This window comes from Eptatretus burgeri, chromosome 1, assembly GCF_056783735.1.
Source record: "Eptatretus burgeri isolate ZD-2024b chromosome 1, Ebu_testis_v1, whole genome shotgun sequence".
Taxonomy (NCBI): Eukaryota; Metazoa; Chordata; class Myxini; order Myxiniformes; family Myxinidae; genus Eptatretus; species Eptatretus burgeri.
Genome location: NC_140961.1, coordinates 73060530 through 73085498, shown reverse-complemented (window position 1 = coordinate 73085498; position 24969 = coordinate 73060530). Strand labels below are relative to the sequence as shown.

The 24969-nt window shown below is 44.9% G+C and overlaps 1 protein-coding gene across 3 annotated transcripts in view; it reads left to right on the top strand.

The window, feature by feature from the left end:
* ZFYVE27 (zinc finger FYVE-type containing 27) overlaps positions 1 to 24969 on the top strand; it is a 141288-nt gene that overhangs the window by 2676 nt on the left and 113643 nt on the right. For 2 of the 3 annotated variants that reach the window (XM_085888072.1, XM_085888078.1), the window contains exons 2-3: positions 4928 to 4998; positions 13448 to 13637. In XM_085888072.1, the coding sequence (XP_085744198.1) occupies positions 4928 to 4998; positions 13448 to 13637 (261 nt within the window). Of the gene's footprint in view, positions 1 to 2449; positions 3881 to 4927; positions 4999 to 13447; positions 13638 to 24969 lie in introns of those variants that run through there. The other variant, XM_085888087.1, reaches the window with a different exon arrangement.

Below are 24969 nucleotides of genomic sequence, written 5' to 3'. Positions count from 1 at the left end.
ACGTGCACACCTGTTCACGGCGTGTTGGACGTGCACACCTGTTCACGGCGTGTTGGACGTGCACACCTGGTCACGGCGTGTTGCACGTGCACACCTGGTCACGGCGTGTTGCACGTGCACACCTGGTCACGGCGTGTTGCACGTGCACACCTGTTCACGGCGTGTTGCACGTGCACACCTGGTCACGGCGTGTTGGACGTGCACACCTGTTCACGGCGTGTTGGACGTGCACACCTGTTCACGGCGTGTTGGACGTGCACACCTGTTCACGGCGTGTTGGACGTGCACACCTGTTCACGGCGTGTTGCACGTGCACACCTGTTCACGGCGTGTTGCACGTGCACACCTGTTCACGGCGTGTTGGACGTGCACACCTGGTCACGGCGTGTTGCACGTGCACACCTGGTCACGGCGTGTTGCACGTGCACACCTGGTCACGGCGTGTTGCACGTGCACACCTGGTCACGGCGTGTTGCACGTGCACACCTGGTCACGGCGTGTTGCACGTGCACACCTGGTCACGGCGTGTTGCACGTGCACACCTGGTCACGGCGTGTTGCACGTGCACACCTGTTCACGGCGTGTTGCACGTGCACACCTGGTCACGGCGTGTTGCACGTGCACACCTGGTCACGGCGTGTTGCACGTGCACACCTGGTCACGGCGTGTTGGACGTGCACACCTGTTCACGGCGTGTTGCATGTGCACACCTGGTCACGGCGTGTTGCACGTGCACACCTGGTCACGGCGTGTTGCACGTGCACACCTGGTCACGGCGTGTTGGACGTGCACACCTGTTCACGGCGTGTTGCATGTGCACACCTGGTCACGGCGTGTTGCACGTGCACACCTGGTCACGGCGTGTTGCACGTGCACACCTGGTCACGGCGTGTTGGACGTTCTGGTGTCGATTGATGCCACCCGTGGTACTTCCGCAAGCTGTCCGCGTTGCACACACACCTTGATGTCCCTTTCTCGGGACACTTAAATGTGTCAACACTGTGTCTTCTCGTGTCACTTGCTCCAGGTATTTGTGTCGCTCTGTCTATCTGTATAAGGTGGTGCTTCTGACGGACACGATCGTATCAAACATTCATTACCTCCGTCACCAAAGGTGGGCCGAGGTTATGTTTTATTCACGTCTGTTTGTCTGTGAGCACGATGATATCTCACAGAGGTGTGGCTGGATTCGGACTAAACTTGGCGGGCAGGTTGGGTGTGTGATAAGGACGAATTGATTCGATTTGGGTGAAGATCTGGATCTGGACACCAGAATTTTTCAAGTGGTTCTTCACCGTTGAGAGGAAGGGCCAAAAAACGATGAATAGCCCGACATCTCAAAAGGTTCGGGATGGATTCGGACGGAACTCGGCAGACGAGCTGCTTCGGTGACAAGAAGGATCCCATTCGATTTTAGTTGAGGTCCGGATTCAGATCCGACCTGTCGGGATACAAAACGTGATACCTGGTGGAGGTGTGCGCCCCACCACGTGCTGTTATCATACGTAGTATGTAAGTCGACGGGGTGGGAGCGGATTGTCATTTTACATTTAATGACTTGATTTGTGGGAATTTTTTTTTCTCCCCATAATATTTGTGTTTATTTCAATTAAATGTCCTTTTTAAATATTTTGAAAGTTATTAGTTGTTATATTTAATTTTATAAGTCCTTTCCCAATAACTCGATTTATAAATTCACTCATCTCATCTTCAACAGGTAACTATCCTATTGCTTCCCTGAACTTAATCAAACTTTGTGTCCTAGTTTTTGTTTATATCTGAACTTTCACTTTGGAAAAGCAAGAAATTATTTCTCGGCACAATTTGGAATGAAAACCTTCACATCTGGACAGAAGTCACCGGGTGAGATCCGTGATGTGTTTGTGTGTGCGTATGCACGTTATTTGGACGCCAGGTGTTTATTGCTATTTGGTATTGTTCTAACGTTTGTGGAATATGCTTGCAAGGTTATGTTGTTTCCAGTATTCTGGTATGCCATGCTCTGTTATAGATCGGTGGTGCTGCCGAAGTATTTCCTTGGCCAGGGTTAGACTGGGTAGATTGTTCTTGCCTTCCCAGCAGTAGATGAGGGCAGGAATTTGGAATTTGTTTTGGGTGCCCGTGAGCTACTTTTCACGAAGGACGCCGTGGGATCTTTGACATCCACCAAGTAATTCCACAGAATGGACACCCTAGGTTAACGTCCGCCCGAGGGACGGCACGCACAATGATGAATCACCGTACCTGTGAAAGCCTGAGATGACCGTTCATAGCTGTGTTAGGATTCAAACCCAGGCTAGGCAGCATAGATCGAGTGTGCGTACCTTGAGGCATCCTGTTAACCTGTAATTATACATTAGGTTATTTTACCAAAAGTTTAAAAAATTGATTATGTATTGCTTATTAAAGTGTTCTGACAATTTGTGTATTTTGCTGGTTGTTGTTTGAGTAATACGAGGATAAAATGTCGTTCCATATATATTGTTGTAGATTCTCACCCGCCGGCGTGCGGACGACCGCTTTTAGCCGAATCGCGGCCGTACGCCCACCGGACGAGCAATCCAGTCACAGCCTTCCGGATCAAACGCCGAAATCCCGCTACGGGTGTGTTTTTAATGCACACCACAGCCTAGTCAACACTCTACCCGCGCGCTAGTGTCCGATCGCCGAATGGTCGATTTACCTAATTAATCGCGCGGGCAGACTACCGAGAGACTGTAACTCAACAGGGCCCGCTTGGAAATGAGCCGCTTAAGCAGCTCGCTTCGTTTTGGGATAACCGAGCGGGGTATTATCGCGAAAGCCCCGTTGAATCCGATTCTATTATCGGTTACTAAAAAGCCAGCTGCTATTTCGAATGCAATACGGCAGTTAAATTTGAAGGAAAAAGGACGCGACAAACGGGTTAACATTCACACAAAGACATTTATTTGCACACATATATGGTCAAAGCAGCAATGCAGAGATATACAAGCACGCAATGAATGGGGGTAGGGACAAGACGCGAGCAAGACAGACGACAACCGTATATTTATTATGTACAGTCACATGCACTTAACATCAGTTCTACCTAAGGACACGGCGCCACAACGTTCATGCAACGAAGCAAGGAAAAACTCCAGGAAAGATGAGGGGTAGACTGGACCTCTTGGGTCTTTATATTCACGGAGCTGTGAAGACCGCGGAAACTCCGAGAGGCCAGGCTGGTTACCTTCACCTTTGTGGTGCCTCGCTGGGGCGACCCGCGACGTCCCATCCTCACGGCAGCTGGCGTGACCGCGGTTCGGCCCAGGCCTCGTCGGGCGGCCTGGTGGTTCGGGCCCAGCCGACAACGCCTCACAGGAACAAACGGGTCTTTGCTCTCTTAGAGTTGATGCTCTCTTTAAGAGCCCGTCCGTCCCTCAGCGTCGCTCGGACTGTCCCGAAGCCCGATCACCTCGGACCGTTCGGTGCTGACTGGCGACCTCTCTCCGGCTCTCCCCACGTCCCGCACACGAACGCGCAGTTCTGCGCGGCACGGCAGGCTTGGCTGCGCTCCCAGCTCCCGTCTTCTCGGCGAACCCAGACCTCCACTGGACTCGAACCTTGATCTTCACACAACTCCAAACCCAGACCGACGACTGCCTTCGAGCTTGGCGCTCTGCGTGCTTTTTTATAGGGCCGGTGAGGCGAGGTTTGATCTCCGATCCTTCACCTCTGACCCCCCGCTGGCTCCGCCCCCTTTGATCTCCTGATCCGATGCGTAGCTTGGAGAGAGCGGACGTGGGTGAAATCACCGTCCCTGCGCAACGAGGAAACCCCCGCGTCTGTTTGCAGTGATGCTGTTCGCTGGGAACTCGCCGTGGCTGGCGCAAAGATGGCGGCGTTTGCGGAGTTGAAGGTGAGGGGATGGTGTTCGTTGTTGGTTATTGGGGGAGATGTGGTTTAGGAGATGGTGGCTGTGGTTGGCATTGTGGAGAAGGTAGTTGTGGTTGGCGTTGTGGAGAAGGGGGTTGTTGTGGAGGAGGCAGTTGTGAAGGCGGCTGTGGAGAAGGTGGTTGTTCGTTGTCTGTGGGGATGTTGTCGATTGTGGAGAAGGTGGTTGTGGTGGTTGAAATGCGGTTGGTCCAAAATAACGAGAGCAAAAGAAAAACGGCTACCTCAAAGACCACAGCCCGGTTACACGAAAAAATCCCTTTAAACATCGGTGGGGAAATCTATCTGAACACAGACTTATCGACATAACTGATCTAAGGACATCTTTGGTGTCCTGTGAATTTCCACAACCGTAACAATATTTTATAGATGTTATCAAAGTACTTTTGTTGAAAGTTGTAAAAGGCTGATCAACGCTTTTGTTCATAACTTTTTGTTTCTGGTCACTGGGGACAATTTTCATGCACATATTAAAATTCCAATTTTTATTGATATTTTTCCAAAAAGAAAAACTTGTCTCGTGTTTTCTGTAATTTTATAGTCCGCATGCAGTAAACAAAATAAAATTCAATCGAAAGCCGATTTGTACCCATGATTATGAGAGTTGATGAGAATGTCATGAGATCCCATTTAATCATTGGAGAATTATTTATTTATTTATTTATTTTTCAATCAACGTTTCATTTACAGTTTACGCCATTGACTAACTCATGGTTTTGCTCTCCCTTCGTACTTTCTTGAGCAAATCCCTAGTTCTCTAAATGTTGAGTAATTATTCTTGCAATACTGTATCAACTTCCACTAATTGTTTACTTTGATACATACCCAGAGGTTTGTTGTTGTTGCTGCTGCTGCTGCTCCATTTTATGTTGTGAACTCATTCCTCTCCACTTTTCCTCACTGACTAAAAGTTTGTTTTCTGATGTCATTGATTTATCAGTCAATCAAACATGTCAAATACAGCAGTCGATTGTTTTGACACTTGATAAAGACTTTGTATGACTGTGAACAGATGGATTTCCCCGAGGTCATCACTTCTGTGTTGTTTCATCGTGAACCTCATGCTGCTACTACTGTCCGAAGGTACAGTTATATTATTTATTTATTTTTCTAACGCTCCAATGATTTTTGAGATTGACTTGTTAACATTACATTTAATGATACATACTAAAGCATTTTAGCTTTTCACAGTTGTTTGTTTCACATATGTGCTGTGAATTGGCTAAAATATGCCTTGGATATGTGTCGTGATTTCTTATTGTCTGCTGGGACTGTTCATTTATATTAAGGCTTTGGAACCATTCAGATTCACAGTAAGGATGTGGAATAATTCCCTGTGTTAAGATCAATGTTTCAAGTGAAGTTGTCCTTCATGATGATGGTGCTGTCAAAATTTAATAGTTTGAGAGGGTAAGGACATTTCTTCCGTACCGGGGACAGCCAGGGTGTCATGGGGCTGGTGTGAAGCCTTTTTCGACCAGGCTGCTACAATGAGGCCGGCTGGTGGTTTCACGACGGCTTTCTGCACACGTGACCTGATTTTTGAGACCTATTGATATCATCTATATGTTAAAGTAGCTGGATTTCTCCGTTTGTTTCTCTCCTTTCCACCTGTTGGTTGGACAGCACGCCTGATTCCACCCACAATTGAACATCAAAGAATCAAATCTTATTTCTGCCATTTTGGTCGCCACTTGTAAGGTCTTTGGTCTTTGGCTTCATGCCTCTGGTGTGCGTTTGAAGACTGAATTTACGTCTTCTGTTATGAAAGAAAGGTCCATTTTGATTACAAATTTTGCACAGGAAATGATGTAATGCATGTTTTGTTTGGTTGCACTCACTTTGCACCACCCAAAGAAAACTTTCATACTTGCGCAAAGCACTGGAAAAAAAAACAATAGGAAGGTTGTCGTATGTAATGTTGGCTTAGTCCCAAGTTTTCAAGGCTGCATCCGATGCAAATACAAGATTTATAAGGAAACTGTATTTCACATGGACATGAACACATTAATTCACATATTATGTGAAGTAAATAAAGATACGTGGCAAACTGGAGGCAATGAGAAGCGGGTTGGTTGGAATCGAAAGCTGGTTTTATTTCATTTACATATTTATTTGAGTTGTGGTGCTGGGGTAGGGGGAGGGGGTTGAGTAATTGTGGTTGGGAGGGGGGGATGTGGAGTAGATGTGAATGTGAATGCTTGCAGTGAAGAGGGAATTTAAGCCTTTGTATTGGGAGAGGGGTAGGTGGAAGATTTTGAGTTGAGGTGTGCGAGTGTGTGTGTGTGTGTGTGTGTGTGTGTGTGTGTGTGTGTGTGTGTGTGTGTGTGTGTGTGTGTGTGTGTGTGTGTGTGTGTGTGTGTGTGTGTGTGTGTGTGTGTGTGTGTGTGGGGAGTTGAGGACTTGAAGACGTATTTTACATTTTGTGGATGTTCGGCGGGTCTCCGCTCGTGTCTTTTATTTGTATTGCAATTTATTGCAAACGGTCCAACCTGCATTGATTAAAAAATATTTTTTTAATGGGTTGTTCAGTGCAGTATGTATCACCAAATTTCATCAAAATCGATTCATTAACAAATCCTGTTGACGGCCAAATGGGCATTGAAATATTTTCCGATTGGTCAAAAATTTTAATGAGGTGGCCCGAATGTTAAACTTTTTAGACCTAATGTTCTAACCCAAACTTGGTAGCATTCTGACTGGTGGTTCTGGAGAAGAAGATTTTTGAAGAAATTTACCGAGTCGGCCATTTTGACCGACTGAACGTAACATGACCGGAACAAGCTTTGCAACGAGCTAATCAGAATTTGATTGAGAAGATTTTTGCCTATCCAGACCTAAGGCCTAGCTGTCATGGCACTGGAAAGGGGCGACCATGCGGTAAGCGTGGGGGGAGGGGGGGTGTCCTGACGAGATTGCTTGAGCGAAACAAACGTCCTCCATTGCCAAGCATCTTTCTAGCCAATGTCCATTCTCTTCGCCATAAAGCCGATGACCTTAATCACCATATTCATACTCGGCAGGACTTCAGAGACTGTTCAGTATGCTGTATTACAGAAACGTGGCTCGATTCATCCATCCTTGATGCCCCGTACAGATCCCCAGATTCACGCTTCATTGTTCTGACAGTGTATTCAAATGGATGAACAAGGTGAAAGGTGGTGGATTATGATTCATGGTGCACGGACTCCAAGATTATCTCTCATTTCTGCACACCTGATTTGGAAACTGCATTCATTCGTTGCCATCCTTTTTATACCAATTTGTGTAAGGGATTACCGAAATTCGATCAGCGCCATACTTGTAAAACACTAAAGGATGTATTTTTGGATCATTGCTTCACGACTATCAACTATGCATATTGGCAATTCCGCAGTTAGTAACGTTACATTTTAGGGACATTCTCATTATTTAGATAAGAGTCCTTTCTCTATCTGTGGATGTAAAGTCTCATTAATGTCACCAGAGATCAACCTAGTCTAGACGTAGAACAGAGCAAAGAATGAAATCATTTCATGAAACATTCTAGAAGAAAGAACTGCTTTTAATGCCGGTTAGTAACGTTACAAAAAAAGGACGTTACTAACCGGCATTAAAAGCAGTTCTTTCTTCTAGAATGTTTCATGAAATGATTTCATTCTTTGCTCTGTTCTACGTCTAGACTAGGTTGATTTCTGGTGACATTAATGAGACTTTACATCCACAGATAGAGAAAGGACTCTTATCTAAATAATGAGAATGTCCCGAAAATGTAACGTTACTAACTGCGGAATTGCCCATATCGTTTTCTGCAGCGTGCCCCACTCGGTGATTCTGATCCAACATGGTCCATCTTGTCCCTGCTTACTGACAACAGAAGCCTGTGAAATGATCGGTGCCCCCATTGGACCCCGAATGTTATCGAGAGCTTACATGGTTGCTATGCATGCACGGACTGGAGCGTCTTCACAGAAAGTGGCGCCGACATCGATGATCGCTTTGTCATCAGCTTGGACTACATAAAATTCTGCCAGGAAATTTGCATCCTGGCCAAAACGTTGACTATATTCTAACGAAAAACTCAAGTTCGATAAATCAATTCGCAGAAAAATCCGTGCCAAGGAAGCCGCATTTAGATCAGAAAGTGGCGTACGAGAAAACCAAGTGCGAGCTGCTCAAGGCCATCGAAGACGCCGAGCGCGACTCCTGGGAAAAAAAAAACTTGAGGAGAACATCGTGAGTGCGAATGCTGAAGAACTCTGGCAGGGTCTTCACACAATCACTGGTTACAAGCCAAAGTTGAAATCTCCAACAAATGATGACAAATTGTCTGACAAACAATCATTTTTACAGCAGGCTCGATCATCCGGTGAGCGCAGCACCAACCACAGATGAAGTGTCTCCTCATGCTTTTGTGATGTCTGAAAATGACACTCTGCCTGTGCTGATGAACTCAAATGTCAGGAAAGCGACTGGTCCTGATGGTGTCAGTACCGGCCTGCTGCGGTCATGTGCTGATGAACTGTCGCCCATTCTAACTTTACTCTTTATCTGGTCACTTCAGCTTTGTAGAATTCGCCATGTTTTCAGAAGATCCATAAATATCCCTGTGCCAAAGCGTTACCCACTGAGTTGCCTGAATGATTATAGACCAGTCGTGCTCACATCCATCATTATGAAATCTTTCGAACGTCTAGTTTTACTGCACCTGAAATTGGTTCTTCCTGCTTCGCTTGACCCTCATCAGTTTGCCCATCGCTGTAATCATTCAGTTGATGATGCTGTTTCACTCGCTCTCCATCACGTGTTAAACCATCTGGACAAACGTATGCCTACCGATGCGAGATTACTTTTCTTAGATTCTAGTTCTGCTCTCAATACGATTTCACTTCACAAACTTCATTTTAACCTCGATGCACCTGGTCTTGATGGTTCGATTTGTAACTAGATTTTGGATTTTCATTCGACAGACCACGGACAGACCTTTTAGACGGAACGGATCATTTCATTCACTTGTGACATTCACGTCTGACAGCTTCAGACATTATATATTACAATTAACATCATTGTGTAATATTGCTGCAGAGATGCTCACTTCCAGGAGCCGCGTACATAGCTCTGTGACGTCACGGCATTCGGCTTCGTTTGGAAAACAAGTTTACTTCAAATATATGTATGTATGTATGTATATATATTTCTATATGTATATTAGTTACCAAATGGGAAATCTTCGAAGAAAGCAATGTATCAAGCAACGGAATTGTTTAATGTAGGAAAAAACTGACTTTAATTTTATTTCGTATCTGACTTTGCAAAGTAGGATATTTTGCCCTCTTTGTAGACAAGTGTTGCACCACCATTTTGCGGTGGGCAGTAGAAGTAGCTCAGGGCTCTGAAGAGTGCAACACAATTAACGTGTGTATGTTTGGTGTGCTGCTCCTACAGTTCTGGGCCAATTACATCCAGACTTGCTACATAGGATCAGCATGACCCCATTTGGTGTATAGGGGTGTTTTTATCTTTGAAGGGGGGGGGGGGTGGGGTGGTAAATTCTCTTTGTAAATGTGTATTGTGTAGCACCACTCCAGGTATTACAAGTCCCATGTTTTCCAGTGCAGTGAGGTTTTTGATCACACAGCGAGAGGTATTTTGAACTGTACGTTTGAATGAGGATAACGCAACCTCTCCCGAAGGAGCGGGCGCTTCTAGTTATTTAAATTAATAGATTAACTTAAATTGTCACACAAGTTGCTCAGAGCTTTGGCTTTGAGTGAAACCTGGAAGTGAAGGGTGGAGGGGGAGGGAGACTATTTACGATTTTCACCAATCTTCACGAAATTTTGCATACATGTTGGTAGTACCCATGGTCAGGTCATGAGCACAAAAAGAAATTCACCCCCTTGCAGTGGGGGGGGGAGGGGGGGACAACTTGACAGTGACCCCAAACGGAGCAGATGTTTCTCGTTCTGAAATTGGGCAGGTTGACAAGGGGAGTCAAAATCCTGCCACATTTACATACATAAATACAGTACGTGCCCCCAAGGATATCCTGGAGGTCATACGTTTGCTTCTGAATTGTGTAGTTGAGCTTTACTGTTAGTCCGGCAGATATGGGAATGCATTGTACCTTTGATGATACAAGCATGAGCTTTGGCACACTGTTAGAGCATGCCCTAAGGAAGATATATAGCTATAGGGCCATCTTTGAATTGTCCTGTGGCCAAAATGTGGGCCATTTTCCAAAATGGCCACCACCGGTTGTTATTTTACCAGTAGCTCAGGTTCTAGACGACCTAGGATATTGATTCTGGTGGCTAATCGTACATTTTCAAGGATGAGGAATGCAATGGTACTATTTATAACATGCTAAAACTACTCGAACAACTCACCTGGGGATGGGAGTTCTGGGACTGCAACCATCATCTGTCCCCAGCAGTGACCAGCTTGGTAGGCAGCCCTCTTTGTGTGCTGAATCAGTGCTGCTTGTGTTGGAGGGAGTCCTTCAATGTCTCTACCTTTCTGGGTGAACAGCTGATTGCGTACCTGATTGACTGATTCCAGGCTGCTAGGGCGGTCATAAAGCAATACCACGAATCGCTCCAGAGACTCCATCCAGTTGTCTGTGGTGTCTGGGGTGGCAGCCAAGGCACATAAGGCTCTAGTGACGTCATCAAAGGCTAGATGATCAAAGCTCTGGTGAGATGAACTGCATCATTGTCAGCATCGTGCTCACATGCTTTCCCTAATGCAGCACCAACATCCTCATTGCACACGAGCACCACATCACGACCTTGCTTGTGAGCGTCCATGTCTGGGAAGTAACCCAGTATTCTGTTCTTGAGTTTAGTGGAGTGTACACGCCCCGTCACGCGTGTCCCCAGTTGTTCCAGCCTGGTACTATACAGATTCACCAAGTCTGTTCAGATTCACCAAGCTTGAACACTGGTGCAACCATATTGTCCATACGCACTTCCTCAATATAGGTGACAAGTCCAGTGAATGCAATTCCATGGTTGACAGTGTCTACATTAGATTCTTGTGCCTTTGTGTCCCTCGCTTTATTGTACAGCGAGGCAAGACACTGAGCATGGTGCTTAGTCTCTTGGGCAATGAGATCTCCAACACTTAGTTTGGATAGGAGGTGTTTGTCCTCTAGTTTGAGGGCATACTGCCTCACATGAATGTCAAGTTCGAATGTTGATGCATTACACAAAGCATCTCTTGCTGCAGATTTTCCACAGAAGAAGCATGTCTCTGTTGAATGAGTTTCACGTTCAATGCTCTGACGGGTGAACTTGTGGGTTTCTGGGTCATCATCGTGGTGTGTTTTCATCTTTTCAGCCCTCTGAAGTTTTGTTTTGTTATACTGCAGTCTGCAGGAGTCACGTAATTTGGCTTTGTGAACCCGGAATGCTGCCTCGATGCCCTGAGCCTCATCCAGTTGTGACAGTTTTAGTGTTCTTGGCAGGCAACTGATCTCGTCGAATGGTCCTGTATGGTCCTGGCTCAGCTATGGTCCTGTATCCTGCTCCATCTGTGCCACGTGCTGAATTATATGGACATGTCAGCATCTCATCTGTGTCTTCCTGACACAGAACACATTTGTTCCTTTCTGTGGTTGGGCACTGTTTACCTGATGAGCTTGGCTCATCAGGGTCCACCACCTTGTATAGTTTGGCCATTGTCTCTATGCACTATGCTACTTTAGAACCGTATCTACTAGTTATGCCACCACCACTCTACCAAAAGCTGAAATCTCCAGGAAAATATGTTTGCTGCCGCCACAGTCACAGTCCAGGTCAACTGAAAGCATACAGATATACATGCAGATTAGGCATTGTTACTAGGTGTACACAAGTATACAAAAGCTGTACTAACAACATAGATTATTATCATTGTGATGTTATTATGATGTTCTTTGTGAATTTGCAGCAAAATATATGAAAACACATAAACATAATTATGAGGTCAGCACACAACTCATGGGCTGATTCTGAAATTCCGGAAAATGTGCATAACTCCGCTAATATTTGATGGTTTTACTATTATTTAATTCCCTGAATGCTAGATATATGTAGTTTGGTAGTTGCTAGCATGTTATAAATAGTACCACTGCCTTCCTCATCCTTGAAAATGTACGATTAGCCACCAGAATCAATGTCCTCGCTGGTCTAGAACCTGAGAAGCTGGTAAAATAACAACCGGTGGTGGCCATTTTGGAAAATGGCCGCCATTTTGGCCACAGGACAATTCTGCGATGGCCCTATAGCTGAATATCTTCCTTCGGGCATGATCTAACAGTGTGCCAAAGCTCATGCTTGTATTCCCCCAAATATTTCATATTTCCTCGACAGTTCAACGAGACAGTTCAAAGGCACAATTCCCCCAAATATTTCACTTATCTGCCGGACTCTGTAGTTCCTGACGAAATAGGATGCAACAACAAACTTGTGTCTTGGTTCTGTTCAGGCATGGTCTTGCATTATAAATTGTGCCATCCTTTTGGGGATGAGATTCAAGCCAACTGTCCATTTGCTATTTCCCTTTCCAAGTTAATAACTCCTGCTTTCTGAGTCTGTGCTTGGAAGGCACTGACAAATTGTCATGTATTCCTGCTTTTCATTTGGATTATTTATTTATTCGTATGCTGCCTCCGGCTGGTTGGCTGCATCACTTTCTGGGGGTGCAGCTGTGCCGCTGATGCAATGCCCCACTGGTACTCATTTTGCCAACCTCAGAAGGATGACAGGCTGAGTCAACCCTACCTGGTGTTAATTCAACATCCCAACAGGGACTTGAACTCAAGACCCACGGAGCTTAAGCCAGCCACCTTAATCGTTAAGCCAACACCAGGCCCTTTCATTTGGGTGAATGGGTAACATTTGATTGGATAATATTAAGTTTAAGTGTTGTTAAGTTATTGTTTTTATTTATTTATTTATTTTTTTACACATTTAATCAGATCAAAATACTTATAGTTGATAGAGTAATAAATCCAGTCAAATTTCCTTCCTTTTAAAAAAGTTTTTCTTCAATATGTTAACAGGGAACATTGTCACAAGAAGTAGGTCATTTTTAAAACCTTGCTTTGGTCTCGTATGGAATTGATGCAATTAGTACTACAGTTTAAATATTGTAGTATTACTGTTACATTTTGTAGTTGTACTCTCGTAATTATAAAGTACTATGCTATACTTGGACCGCAGTGCAATTGTATAGCGACGAGTCGTACACTGGTAAATTGGGAAAAAAATTAGTTGCACTTCCTTTCTGCTTTGTTATACTCTGTAAAATTGCAACACGCTACACTTCACTATAATACAACTACAGATCACAAGAGTACCGCTTTCGTCCTACTTCACCTCACTACAGTATCGCTGCAGTTTTACACGTAATTCATCGCATTCATTTCTATGGGTAAGAAAAAGTGATTAGCTATTTCGATGAATAATGTTTTGAATATTTGCTGGTGATGTTGATCACTTTATGAAACTTGCTTCATAAAGGGCACTTAGCAGATGCAAGTCATAATGTTTTCTTTGTTTCTTGACAGCGGTATGGGTGAGCTTGGTGGTCGTGCTGCTGGTAGTCCCTGCGCTGCTGGGCTATGTTCAAGCTCGCTCTCGGTCCTTGCGATCCACAGAGGAGCCGACAGCATTACATCGGCGATATATTGTACAACATGCCGACCTGGACCACACGGCTCTTACAAGGCGTGAAGCAATTGCACAAACAAAGGAATTGTGAGTCTTTTTCTTGGTTTTCTTACTGGTATTTGTTTTTATTTATTTTTCTTTGTCGCTATGACGGATCACAATTTGTGTGCCTGGGAATTTATGTTTATCTCTGCTGTGAGAGAGATTGCTTCCTTGTGAGGAAATTGAGACATTTCAACTTTTCCTCTGGCACTCAATAAATTAAAAGAATTGGCAAATGAAGTTCGATGACTATTGCTAAAATTACTTTGTGGGATGTCACGAAGGGACTTTGTTATTCATGTGCCACAAAATTTCTGAAAATTAATTTTGCTGGTAGAAAATGTGGTGTTTTTTATTTTTTATTTTTATTTTGTGAATGAATACTGCTTTTCCTGATCGTAAATTAATTGCAATATGTTGCATTGCATTTGGAAAGCTAGTCTCATGATGGGGCAATCCTGGATCAAAATCCTCAATACTCTTCATTTTGCAATTGTGTTGAAGTTCAAGTGTGACAAGGGGCCAACTATATATTGCTTGCACAACGAGACAGTTCAAAGAACACCTTTCCCCACGCAGTCTTGAGAAAAAGGACATGGGAAGGCTCGGGAAAAAGGACAATGGAAGGGTCTCGCTTTGCGTTTACAAGCGTGATCTATATTGGCTTAGTTTGTAAACTTTGAATAACGTGCGATAGCAACCATACAAAGCCAATGTGTCAAACAGAATGATCTAAAGCTGAACCTTCTGCCAACTATGTTTGGAGAAACTGAAGATTTTCGGACGATCCTAAAGAAATAGATGCACTAAAACAAACAGATCTTTTGGACGAAGTTAGCTGTGTGGTTGCATTGCTAGTTTGCACTATTTTTGTTTATCTCACCATGACACAACCCTCAGAGCATGCGGCAAATTTGATTGGTCGAGATGGCGTAAAATTTTGCCAAAGAACTACTCAACTGAGGGCTTTTGGAAGTTCAAACAAGGCAATCTGTGTTTTACAGTGTTCAAATAATACTTCAATTGAAATAAAACAGAGCAAAAATTGTTTCTTGGTGAGGAGGGTGTATGATATTGACACCCAGCAGGATTAAAACAAAACCTGTCAAAGGGTGGAGGAGCTCCTTGTGAGCCAACAGCCATCCATATCTCGTGCCCAACTGCATCTGCGGACGTCCTCCTGCAGTAGGGTTACTTTTTATAAGGATGTTGGTGGCAGGATTTGCACTCTGGCCACCGTAAAACCCTTCATTCCACAAAACATTCTAAAATCATTTTTTTTTAAACCTGAAAACCCACTCCGTGGGAGTACTTCCTGTTCAGCTGCCCTTCGCAGGGCAGCTAACCGGATGACGGGATTGGGGCTAAGCCTTCGGGACCCCCAATCTTTGATAATAGGAGGGACACCACAGGGTAACCTTCCAGGGTCAGATTTCAGTAGTGTGTTTTGGGGTGATGCTGAGGTGTCATCCACCAGAATGTGGTCTCCTTGGGTTAACCTGAGGCGGTCCCTTCACGTGGGTGCCTGGAATGTCCTTTCCCTAAAGGTCCTGTCACACCTTGATGATTTATCCAGCGTATGCCTGACGTATGCAAAATTTGGCTAAAATGCTGGCACACGTCGAATACGTTATGGATAAGTTTGTATACATTAAGAGCACGCTGGCATACGTTGTAGTACGCCGAGCTGTTAGACAAATTTTCCATGCTTGAAATTTTTCGACGTATGCCAGCGTATGACTCGCACGTTCCGCATACGCTTGGCCATAAGTTGTCGGCACGTTACACAATCGTTGACACACGTCGACACACGTTACTTGTAAGTTACTCATAAGTCTAAACACGTGGAGGTAATGTTTAGTATACCTGAAACTTATTTCTAACCTATGAGTAATGTGTTGTAGGCACATTACGCGATCGTTGACACACGTCGACACACGTTACTTGTACGTTACTCATAAGTCGAAACGCGTCGACGTAATGGTTAGCGTCAGTGTTTCAGACTCCCTGGTTTTTTTTTTTTTGTTTTTTTTTTTTCTTCGGTATGACGGTGATGTTGACACTTCGATTTCTAGTGCAGTTATGATATAATATAATTAATAGGCTTCCGCTCAACGATTTAAATCATAACCGCACGAGAAATCGAAGTTTCAACATCACCATCATACCGAAGAAAAAAAAAAAAACCCCCAAAAAAAACAGGGAGTCTGGAACACTGACGCGAACCATTACGTCGACGTGTTTCGACTTATGAGTAACGTGTGTCGACGTGTGTCAACGATCGCGTAGCGTGCCTTCAACTTATGCCAGCGTATGTGGAACGTGTGTCATACGCCGAGTACGTCGAGAAATTTTCAACATGCTGAAAATTTCTCGACGTACTCGGTGTATGACGACGTTTGCCAGCGTACTACGACGTATGCCAGCGTGCTCTTAACATATACAAAATTTACCCATAACGTATTCGACGTGTGCCAGCTTGGTTTGGCAAATTTTTCATACGTCGGCATACACTGGCTAAAACGTCAAGGTGTGACAACGGCTTCACACTTCGATGTCTAGTGCGGTTATGATTTGAATCGTCGAGCCGCAGTCTATGAATAGCCGACGCCACGTGATCGTCGGCAATACGCTGCCGCGCTATGCATAAGTTAGACTATCGTTGGGCATAGGTTGTGAACGCCGACAACACGCTCAGCATTCGTTGGTATAAGTTATCTATATGTGATTGAAACGTTCTGTGTCCGTTACTAATACATTATGCATACGTCCAACACGTTATTATACGCCCAAAACTTAAAAAAAACATCAATAGTTCAGCGTACGCCAGCGTTATACATACATTTTGATACGTTGCCATATGCTGGCTAAAACGTCAAGGTGTGACAGGGCCCGAAGAGAGGATGATCAACCTGTCCCTGTTATCCTCTGAGCTCAAGCATTTGGACATCGGTATTGCAGCACTCTCTGAGGTTCGGAGACCGGGTTGCGGGGAGATCACGGCAGGTGGTTACACCCACTAATGGTCTGGTCTCTGATTGTTATCATGCCCAAGGAGTTGCTGTAGCTGTCTCCAACATGCTGACTCCAATGATAATTGAGGTAACACCGGTCAACGAGTGCATTATAAGATGAAGGATTAATCACTCCTTGTGTGTCATTTCCCTGGTCTCTGTATCCGATCTGACTGAGGAGAGTGATCTCACCATGAAGGACGCATTCTATGCCACGCTCGAGTCTGTGGTTAATCGGTGCCCCAAGCGAGATACTCTTCTTGTCTTGGGGGATTTCATTGGATCGATTGGAACTGATAGGGATGGTTATGAGACGTATGTTGGTCTCCATGGGTCAGGAACTATGAACCAGAATATCACTAAATTCCTTGACTTTGCAAGAGGTCATGGACTTCGGGTGGCTGGTTCATGGTTTCAGTGCCCAGAGGCTCATCGCTGGACTTGGTATTCAAACACTGGCGGTGTGGCAAAGGAGATTGACCATGTGCTCGTTGATGGTCGCTGGAGCATGATCCAGAACTGCAGGGTCTGTCGGAGTGCTCAGTTCCTCAATACTCACCACATGCTTGTTGTAGCAACTGAAGTTTCAGCTTAAATCCAGGTGAATGGCACCATCCCAGGATAGGCTGTATGTTGGCAAGCTCAAGGAGTTTGCGAACAGGATGAGTGGAGATTTGGCGGGTCTGGGTACTCTGGGGGATCCTGAAGAGTTGTGGAGTGCCTTCAAGACCACCATCCTTGAGGTTGCCAGTGGATGCCTTGGAACTCACCAAAGAGTGAAGAAGAATTCTGTCTCTCAAGGGACACTGGACACCATTGACCAGTCGCAGGGCCAGGCTGAATGGCAGAGCTGAGCTGTTCAGGATTATGAGGCGTAAAACTGCACGTGCACTAAGGGTGGACAAGGAGGCCTATGTGTGAGAAATTTGTGAGGGGTTAGAGCATCACCTGTGGACAAGTGATTCTCGTCCTGCATACAGGGGAATTAGTGTATTGCGTTCCTCCAAGCCCGTCCCTCGGTGTACTGTAGTTAGAGCAGAGGGTGGTGGGCTGATCCACCAGCTTTCGAGTTGGATGTCAGGGGTGTTACTAACCCTATTGCTGACCCTCCAATCAACTGTGGTCCACCTTCGTTTGTGGAAACACAGGCTGCGGTGCACCGGTTGAAATGGGTAAAGCTCCTGGGATCTGTGGCATCCATGCTGAACTTCTCAAGGCTGGTGGAAATGCTGTACTCGTGTCGTTGCATGCAGTTTTGTGCTCTGCCTGGAACACAGGCATCATCCCAACTGACTGGAAGAGGGGCCTTGTTGTCCCTCTCTGGAAAGGGAAGGGTGAACGCCAAGACTGCAACAACTACCGAGGGGTGACGCTCTCTCAGTGGCGGGGAAGGTCTTTGCTCGGATAATTTTTGATAGTGTTCGCCACCATCTGTTTGAGCACCATTGTCCAGAGCAGTCAGGCTTTATACCAAAGAGATTGACCGGATCCTTGCTGTTCGGGTCCTCACCGAATGCAGTTAAGAGTTTTGGCAGGGGCCGCTTGCAGCCTATGTTGATCTCTGTAAAGCGTTTGATTCAGTGAATCGGGATGCCCTCTGGAGGATTCTTGGTCTTCGTGGGGTGCCACCAAAACTGATCAATCTGATGTCTGAACTATACTCTAGTACTGAGAGTGCTGTGAGATGTGATGGTACCATCTTTGACTTATTTCCAATTGTTACTGGAGTTTTTCAGGCATGTGGACTGGCCCCCACACTTTTCAGCACTTGTATGGACTGGATTCTCGAGAGGATGTCAGAGAGATGAACTTGTGGTGCATTGTTTGGTAATGTCAAGATCTCTGACCTTGATTTCGCAAATGATGCAGTCATCTTTGCAGAGACTCTCAATATCCTTTTGGGGGCCCTCAAGGTGCTGAATGAGGAGTCGGAACTGCTGGGATTATGGGTTTTATGGGTCAAAACTAAGATCCAGGCTTTCACTGACATCTTGAATACTGCTTTCCTGTCTGTACCTGTTTGTGGTGAGGATGTTGAGGTCGTGGAGAGATTCACTTAGCTTGGCAGTGATATTCATGTCTCTGCTGGCTGTGAGTCAGAGGTCAATAGATGTCTGGGTCGGGCCTGGGGAGTCATGGATTCACTGGATCATGGGATGTGGCGCTGCCGATACCTGTGCGGGAGGACGAAAGTCAGAGTCTTCAAGTCCTTGGTACTTCCAGTCTTGCTCTATGGATGTGAGACTTCGTCTCAGATCCCTGGTCAGAGTCCAAGTCTTAATTCCTTTGGTACCAGGTCTCCAGATAATCCTTGGCTATCGCTGGTCGGTCTTTGTGTCCAACGAGCGGTTGCTGAGAGAGACTCGGATGAGATTTGTAACCTGCATCAGCTGCAGCTGTATGGACATGTGGCTCGTTTTCCTGACACTGATCCTGCTCACCAGATTCTCTCAGCGAGGAAGTCTCGTGAGTGGAGGAAGACAATGTGCCGACCACGTGCCTCGTGGTTGCAGCAGGTTGATCAGCCTCTCACGAAGATTGGGATGGGCCAGGCATCTGCCTGGGGGATGGCAAGTCCAAAAAGGGCATAGCTCTGTGGAAAAATTGACGAAACACCCTGAAACTCGAACTTTTTGTTTAACCTATCATAATAAAGGCAGGTATCAAGTTTCAGTTGAATATGTTGAAGGGTATGGGGGAAAAAAAAGTATGAAAAACCACAGGTTGGACAGATGCACGGAGAGCAAACCTATACTTCCCTCCGGTGAAACCTGTAAGGGACTAATAAAGTTTTAAAGGCTGGTGGAAAGACAAAAAAACAAGCCATTTATTCAGAGTTTTAGTGCCGTTGATGCACAGTCTTTTACACCACCTTATTTAACACGTTAAATTTGTTATTTGTGTCCTTTATAATGTCCCTCAAAGCAGTAAGCTTCCTGGTTGGAATGACTTTCAATTTTGTTTGGGTGTCACACTGACAGACTGAAACAATTGCACTACCGCCATGCACATGCACGCTCGTGACGAGACTTCGTACAGTTTGCTAAATTCAGAGCCAAAGTACTGCTGAACTTCAGGTTCGTGTTCCAATTTGTATTCTCGTGTCAAATCTGTTTAAGTCCCATTATCAATGTGTTTGATCCTTCACCGTTGAGCTGTAACATTTACATGGCACATCTTTGCACTTGCTGCTGTCTCGAACAATAATTAAGCCTCCTCCTGTAGGATAGGAAAAGGCTTTATTGCTGTTGTAGAATTTGTTTCTACAATTAGTGCCTCCAATTTTTAATGGTATCACAAAGTTTCTTTGATCTCCACCACCATTTAGAGGTTGTTTTTTTTCGGGTTTTTTTTCTTTTCTTCCTGCACTCCCAATTTCCAAGCTGTGTCTCGGAACTGGCATAGACTTTCAGAATGAAATTTTGCATCAATAATGTGAATATAAAGTATTCGGGGTTGACATATTGTGACGTCCACGGGACTTAAACAGTCCCGCCAACGTAGAATGAGCCGAAACGATGGAGGCGATTTATTTTTATATAACCCAAAGACGGCGGTTTCAATCGCTCTACCGCAAACGGGACGAGGAAAGTGGCACGAGTCACTTTTCACTGAGTTGATGATGTTTATTCCTTTTTTTATAATTACCAGAAATAACAAGACTCGGAAAGAAGAGGGATCCGGGGCGATTCGACGGGATGGTGTGGGATCGGGCGTGGGGAAAAACACAGACAATACCAATGAATATACAGTTCTCAATCCCTCTAAGGCGCCAAGCAGACACACACACACACACACACACACACACAAACACACAAAACGTAGCTATCTCTGGTGGTCAGGCTGGACCGTGGTGTGGACGCAACTGTCCCTGGATCGGCGCCGGACGAGCCGGCCTTGCTCTCACCAGGGGGGGGGGGGCAGGAGAAACCGCGATGCTGTCGACCTCCTGGTCCTGGCCCAAGTCCGCCCACAGCCGCCAGGGAACCAGCTCCCGCGCCAAGCCGCGAGCAGGAGAGGGAGGCAGGTCCGCCCGCCGCCCGACCCCGTATTCCGAGTCAGCGGAACCCTAGAGCCAACCAAAGCGAGGCACGAGACTCGGCAAGGCTCCCAGGCACGATCAAGAGCACGATCAATTCAGCACAGCAACCAGGACGCTCTCTGCCGCCACAGGTTCCACACCAAAAAAACACGAGCGTTCTGGTTGTAATCTTCTTCTTCTTCTCCTTTTCAACCCCGAACAGAACCTTTTTATCCTTCTGCCCTCGTCACCTCCAATCGAGCCGTTTATTGGCCCACTGCCGTCGCCTTCTGCCAATCGTGATCACGGGGCGGAGCCATCCGCTGTACTGTCCTGTGACGTCACGGCCAGTCCTCAGAGAATACCAAAAGGGGTTTACGCAGACACACTTACCCTATCCCGTGTCCCTATCTAATTACGTGACAATTATCATCTCCCCCCTTGAAGAAATGAACATTTACTAGACAACTTATCACCACTGAATTACTACTTATTACATCGAGATCCTGGTAAACTCGAACAGCATGGCATACCTAATTAAACATCCTAATTACCCTTTGAATGCATACCCCCCCCCCTCAAACGTAACAATATTATTTTGAACATGACCAATAATTATAGACATTTTAACATTTTTCACCATAACTTGATGAAGGTTTTTCAAATCAGAATGAAATTGCCCTCCATAGATAGCTGAGAGCAAGGCACAATTATGCTGAATTTACATCGTCCCCCTCCAGGTTAAAGGTCAAGGTCAAATGGTAGTCTGAAAACCAATGCGGTTTTTGTTATTGCTCAATTTTGCCATTGCGGAATCTCAAAGATCCCTTGGTCTTGCAAGATGTTTTGGCATCATAATAGTGTACTTGCACTGAAGTTGTGCACCTGATAATTGATTATAGTGTCCTTGACCTACTTTTTTTTCCTATTGTAACCTACCGGTAATTAACAAAACACCCTTTTTTGATCATAACTTGAAAATCGGAGGAGAATTATTCATCATGGGTTTTTTGGATAGATTGGAGATGGGGACACATTTTCTTAATTTACACTCTATCCCTAAATGATGAAGGTCAAGGTCATATGACATTCCCTGCAAAATCTGTTATCATTGGATCATCGATCACGGGCATTCACCAAGGATAAGCCAGGGGAAGCTTAACCTTGGTGATCGCTTTGTGATCGCAGATATCTAGTTAATCCTGTTTGTCTGGCAGTACACCTTACTTACTGACAAAGTAGCATTGATTTTAAACTTGAGTTCTACAATCGAGTACACCACCATTTAAACAGCAGGTGGAACTATAGATGCTTTCATAGATTTGTAAAAGATTGGCAGATTCAGTTTAACATAAATATAAGGTGCTAGGATGTGTTGGGATTGCATGATGCAAGGGGCAATCTTAGAGCGTGTCACACGGGAGAAGGATTTGCGGCTGGTGATAGATATGGGTAGTAAGCAGACAGGACAGTGTCAGATAGCTATAGATAAAGCAAGCAGGGTTTTTGGTTGTATTCATCGGGGATAAATTATATCTCGAAGTAGGTACTTTTAACACTGTATAGGAATTTAGTGAAGCCTTATCCAGAATATTGTGTGTGGTTTTGTTCATCACAACTCAAGAAGGACATAGCTGTCAGAGGGAGGGTTCAGCCTCGGGCTACGAGATTGATTCCAGGACGAGCTACACTCGGAGCGGCTGATGGAGACAAGACTTTATACATTAAAAGGAGGTAGTTATGAGTGGTACGATAGCCATGTTTAAGATAATGTAGGATATTGACAAATTAAGTGCAGAAGAGTTCTTCAGCAGAATAGACATTGATAGAACCAAGAGCCATAGCCTAAGACTGAAGTATAGGAAAGTTGAGATGTTAATAAAGCAACTCTCGGACTCTCTGGAAAATCCTCTATTTCTCTTTGCCGATGACTCCACCCTCTGCCGTACCATCTGTCATCCCTCAGACCGGCAAGCAGCAGCTTCTTCGCTCACTGCAGATCTGGATAAAATCACAAACTGGTCCAACACGTGGAACATGTCTTTCAATCCAGACAAATCTCACACTCTCACTATGTCTCTTCGAAAGGACCGTTTACAAAACCCCCCCATCCACTTTCTCAACAATCCTCTGGAAGAAGTCTTTTCTTTCAAGCTTCTGGGTCTCACTATCTGCCATGACCTTTCCTGGGAAAGTCACATTTCCAACCTTGCCTCAAAAGCCAGTCGCCGACTGGGAATCCTCCGTCGTGCAAAGTCCTTCCTCGGCCCTCTTGAGCTCCTGACCACTTACAAAGCTTTTGTCCGTAGCCTGATGGAGTACTGCTCTCCCCTCTGGGCTGGTGCTCCTGCCTCCCACCTTTCTCAACTTCACGCTGTCGAAACCAGGGCTTTTAAGATCATTGGCATCTCCCGCAATGAAGCTGAGTCTTTGGGCCTCTCACTCAATCACCGCAGGTTGGTCGGTGGTCTTTCTGTCTTCTACCGACTCCTCTCCAGCCTTGCCCCCCTGCTCTCTCTGTGATTTGTCCCAACCACATTTCCACAGGTCGCTCAAGGTCCGCCAACAACCCCCTTCTGGTAAAACTACCAAAATCACGAATCACTGCTCATCTTCACTCTTTCATTCCTCTTTTTTCCCGCCTTTGGAATAAACTTCCTCACTCTATTCTTTCCCATTCTTCCCTCCAGGCTTTCAAAACAGCTGTTCACCACCACCTCTTATCTTCCCCCATCCAAATCCTCGATCTTTTCTACCCCCGATAATCCACCCAAGCCCACTTCCTTCAATTCTCCTGCTTTCCTTCCTGAAAGTCCCTTTAATGTCCATCTTCCCCTCGCCATGTTCCCCGTCCCATCCCCATCCTTCCCCATCCTTCCACAGTTCACCTGTGTCTGTTCCCCAATGTTTTGTCCCTTCCACTCCCGCCCCTCTTGTCTCATGCCTCCTTGCTGTGAGTTGTGTGTTAGCTCTCATACGAGCCTCGACCAAGGTATACAAAAAAAAAAAAAAAAAAAACGGTCCTTCACTCAGAGAGTAGTTAATTCATGGAATGGTCTCCCTGGAAAGGTTGTGGCAGCAGAAATAGTAGATAAGTTTAAATTAGAATTTGATGGGTATCGAGAAGCATTGTCGGTAGCTTGAGTATGGATGGGTGATTGTGTGCATATGTTTTTGAGATGGTCTTATCAAGGGGTGGTTGGTGTTGTACATTCTTCATCCTCAAAACACCTTAGCCCATCCCCTCCCAATCAATTATCATCATTTTAAAAAACAAACAATTTTTTTTCTTTCCATTTTTATATTTAACATTCTGGTGACAATCCCTGAGTCTGCCACACTGTTCTCAAGGGATACTGTCAGACCCTGACATTTGTGGGGGATACGTTCCTGAAAAATGTTGCGAATGTGGGGTCAATGTTTCAATGGAAAAAAGGGGGATAGGGTCCTGGTGGTTCGTGATTTATAAAGGGAAAATCAAAACTCCCCCGAATACAACCATGAAAAACCATGAATACGCAAAGCACAGGTCCGTGAATGCAGAAGCAGGTCGCATTTTATCAACTGTGAAAATGCGGGGTCCGTGAATAGCGAATCCTTAAATGTCGGGGTCTGACAGGACTAATCTTGGAGAATTCAACAATGGATTTTCCAAGACAAGAGTTGAGATGGCAGGAAACTTGCACGACGAGTAACGGCATGAAGTTGACTTTTCGGCCTTTACCCTTCATTCGAGCAAAAAAATTAAAAATGCTCCAACGAAGGGTAATCCTTAACCTTCAACTTCACCTTGTTTCTCACAGCAGTAAACTTGTCCTTTCTCAATTCTTGTCTTTGGAAAAATCGATGTGCTCTGCAATTAAAAATCCAAATATGTAAAATTGATAATGTACTGTAATTTTTGAAGAAATGTTCCAGCATTCATTCCAAGGGCCTTTTTGGCATGAGGGGTGTGCAGTACACCATATTGAAAGTTTCCATATCACATAATTGCCTCGTGCAATAATCGTTCAGCACATGGAAATCACGTACTCTTAGATTTTTAGAGGTGATCAAGGCATTCGGTGACCTTAAGAGCAAATTTGAAAGTCTTTCTGAGATGCAGCATAGGTATTATCCAAAAAACACATTGATTATATGATTCAACTATAAAGCATCTGAAAATGCAAAGCGACGTCTGCTTTGTATTTGGACTTCTTCTTCGTCTTCATCTTCGTCTTCGTCTTTGTCTTCTTCTGTTTTCTAAACATGATGAAAATTGCTAAAAAAAAAAAGAAATATATATATATATATATATATATATTTTTTTTTTTAATATAATATACATAATTGTAATACATAA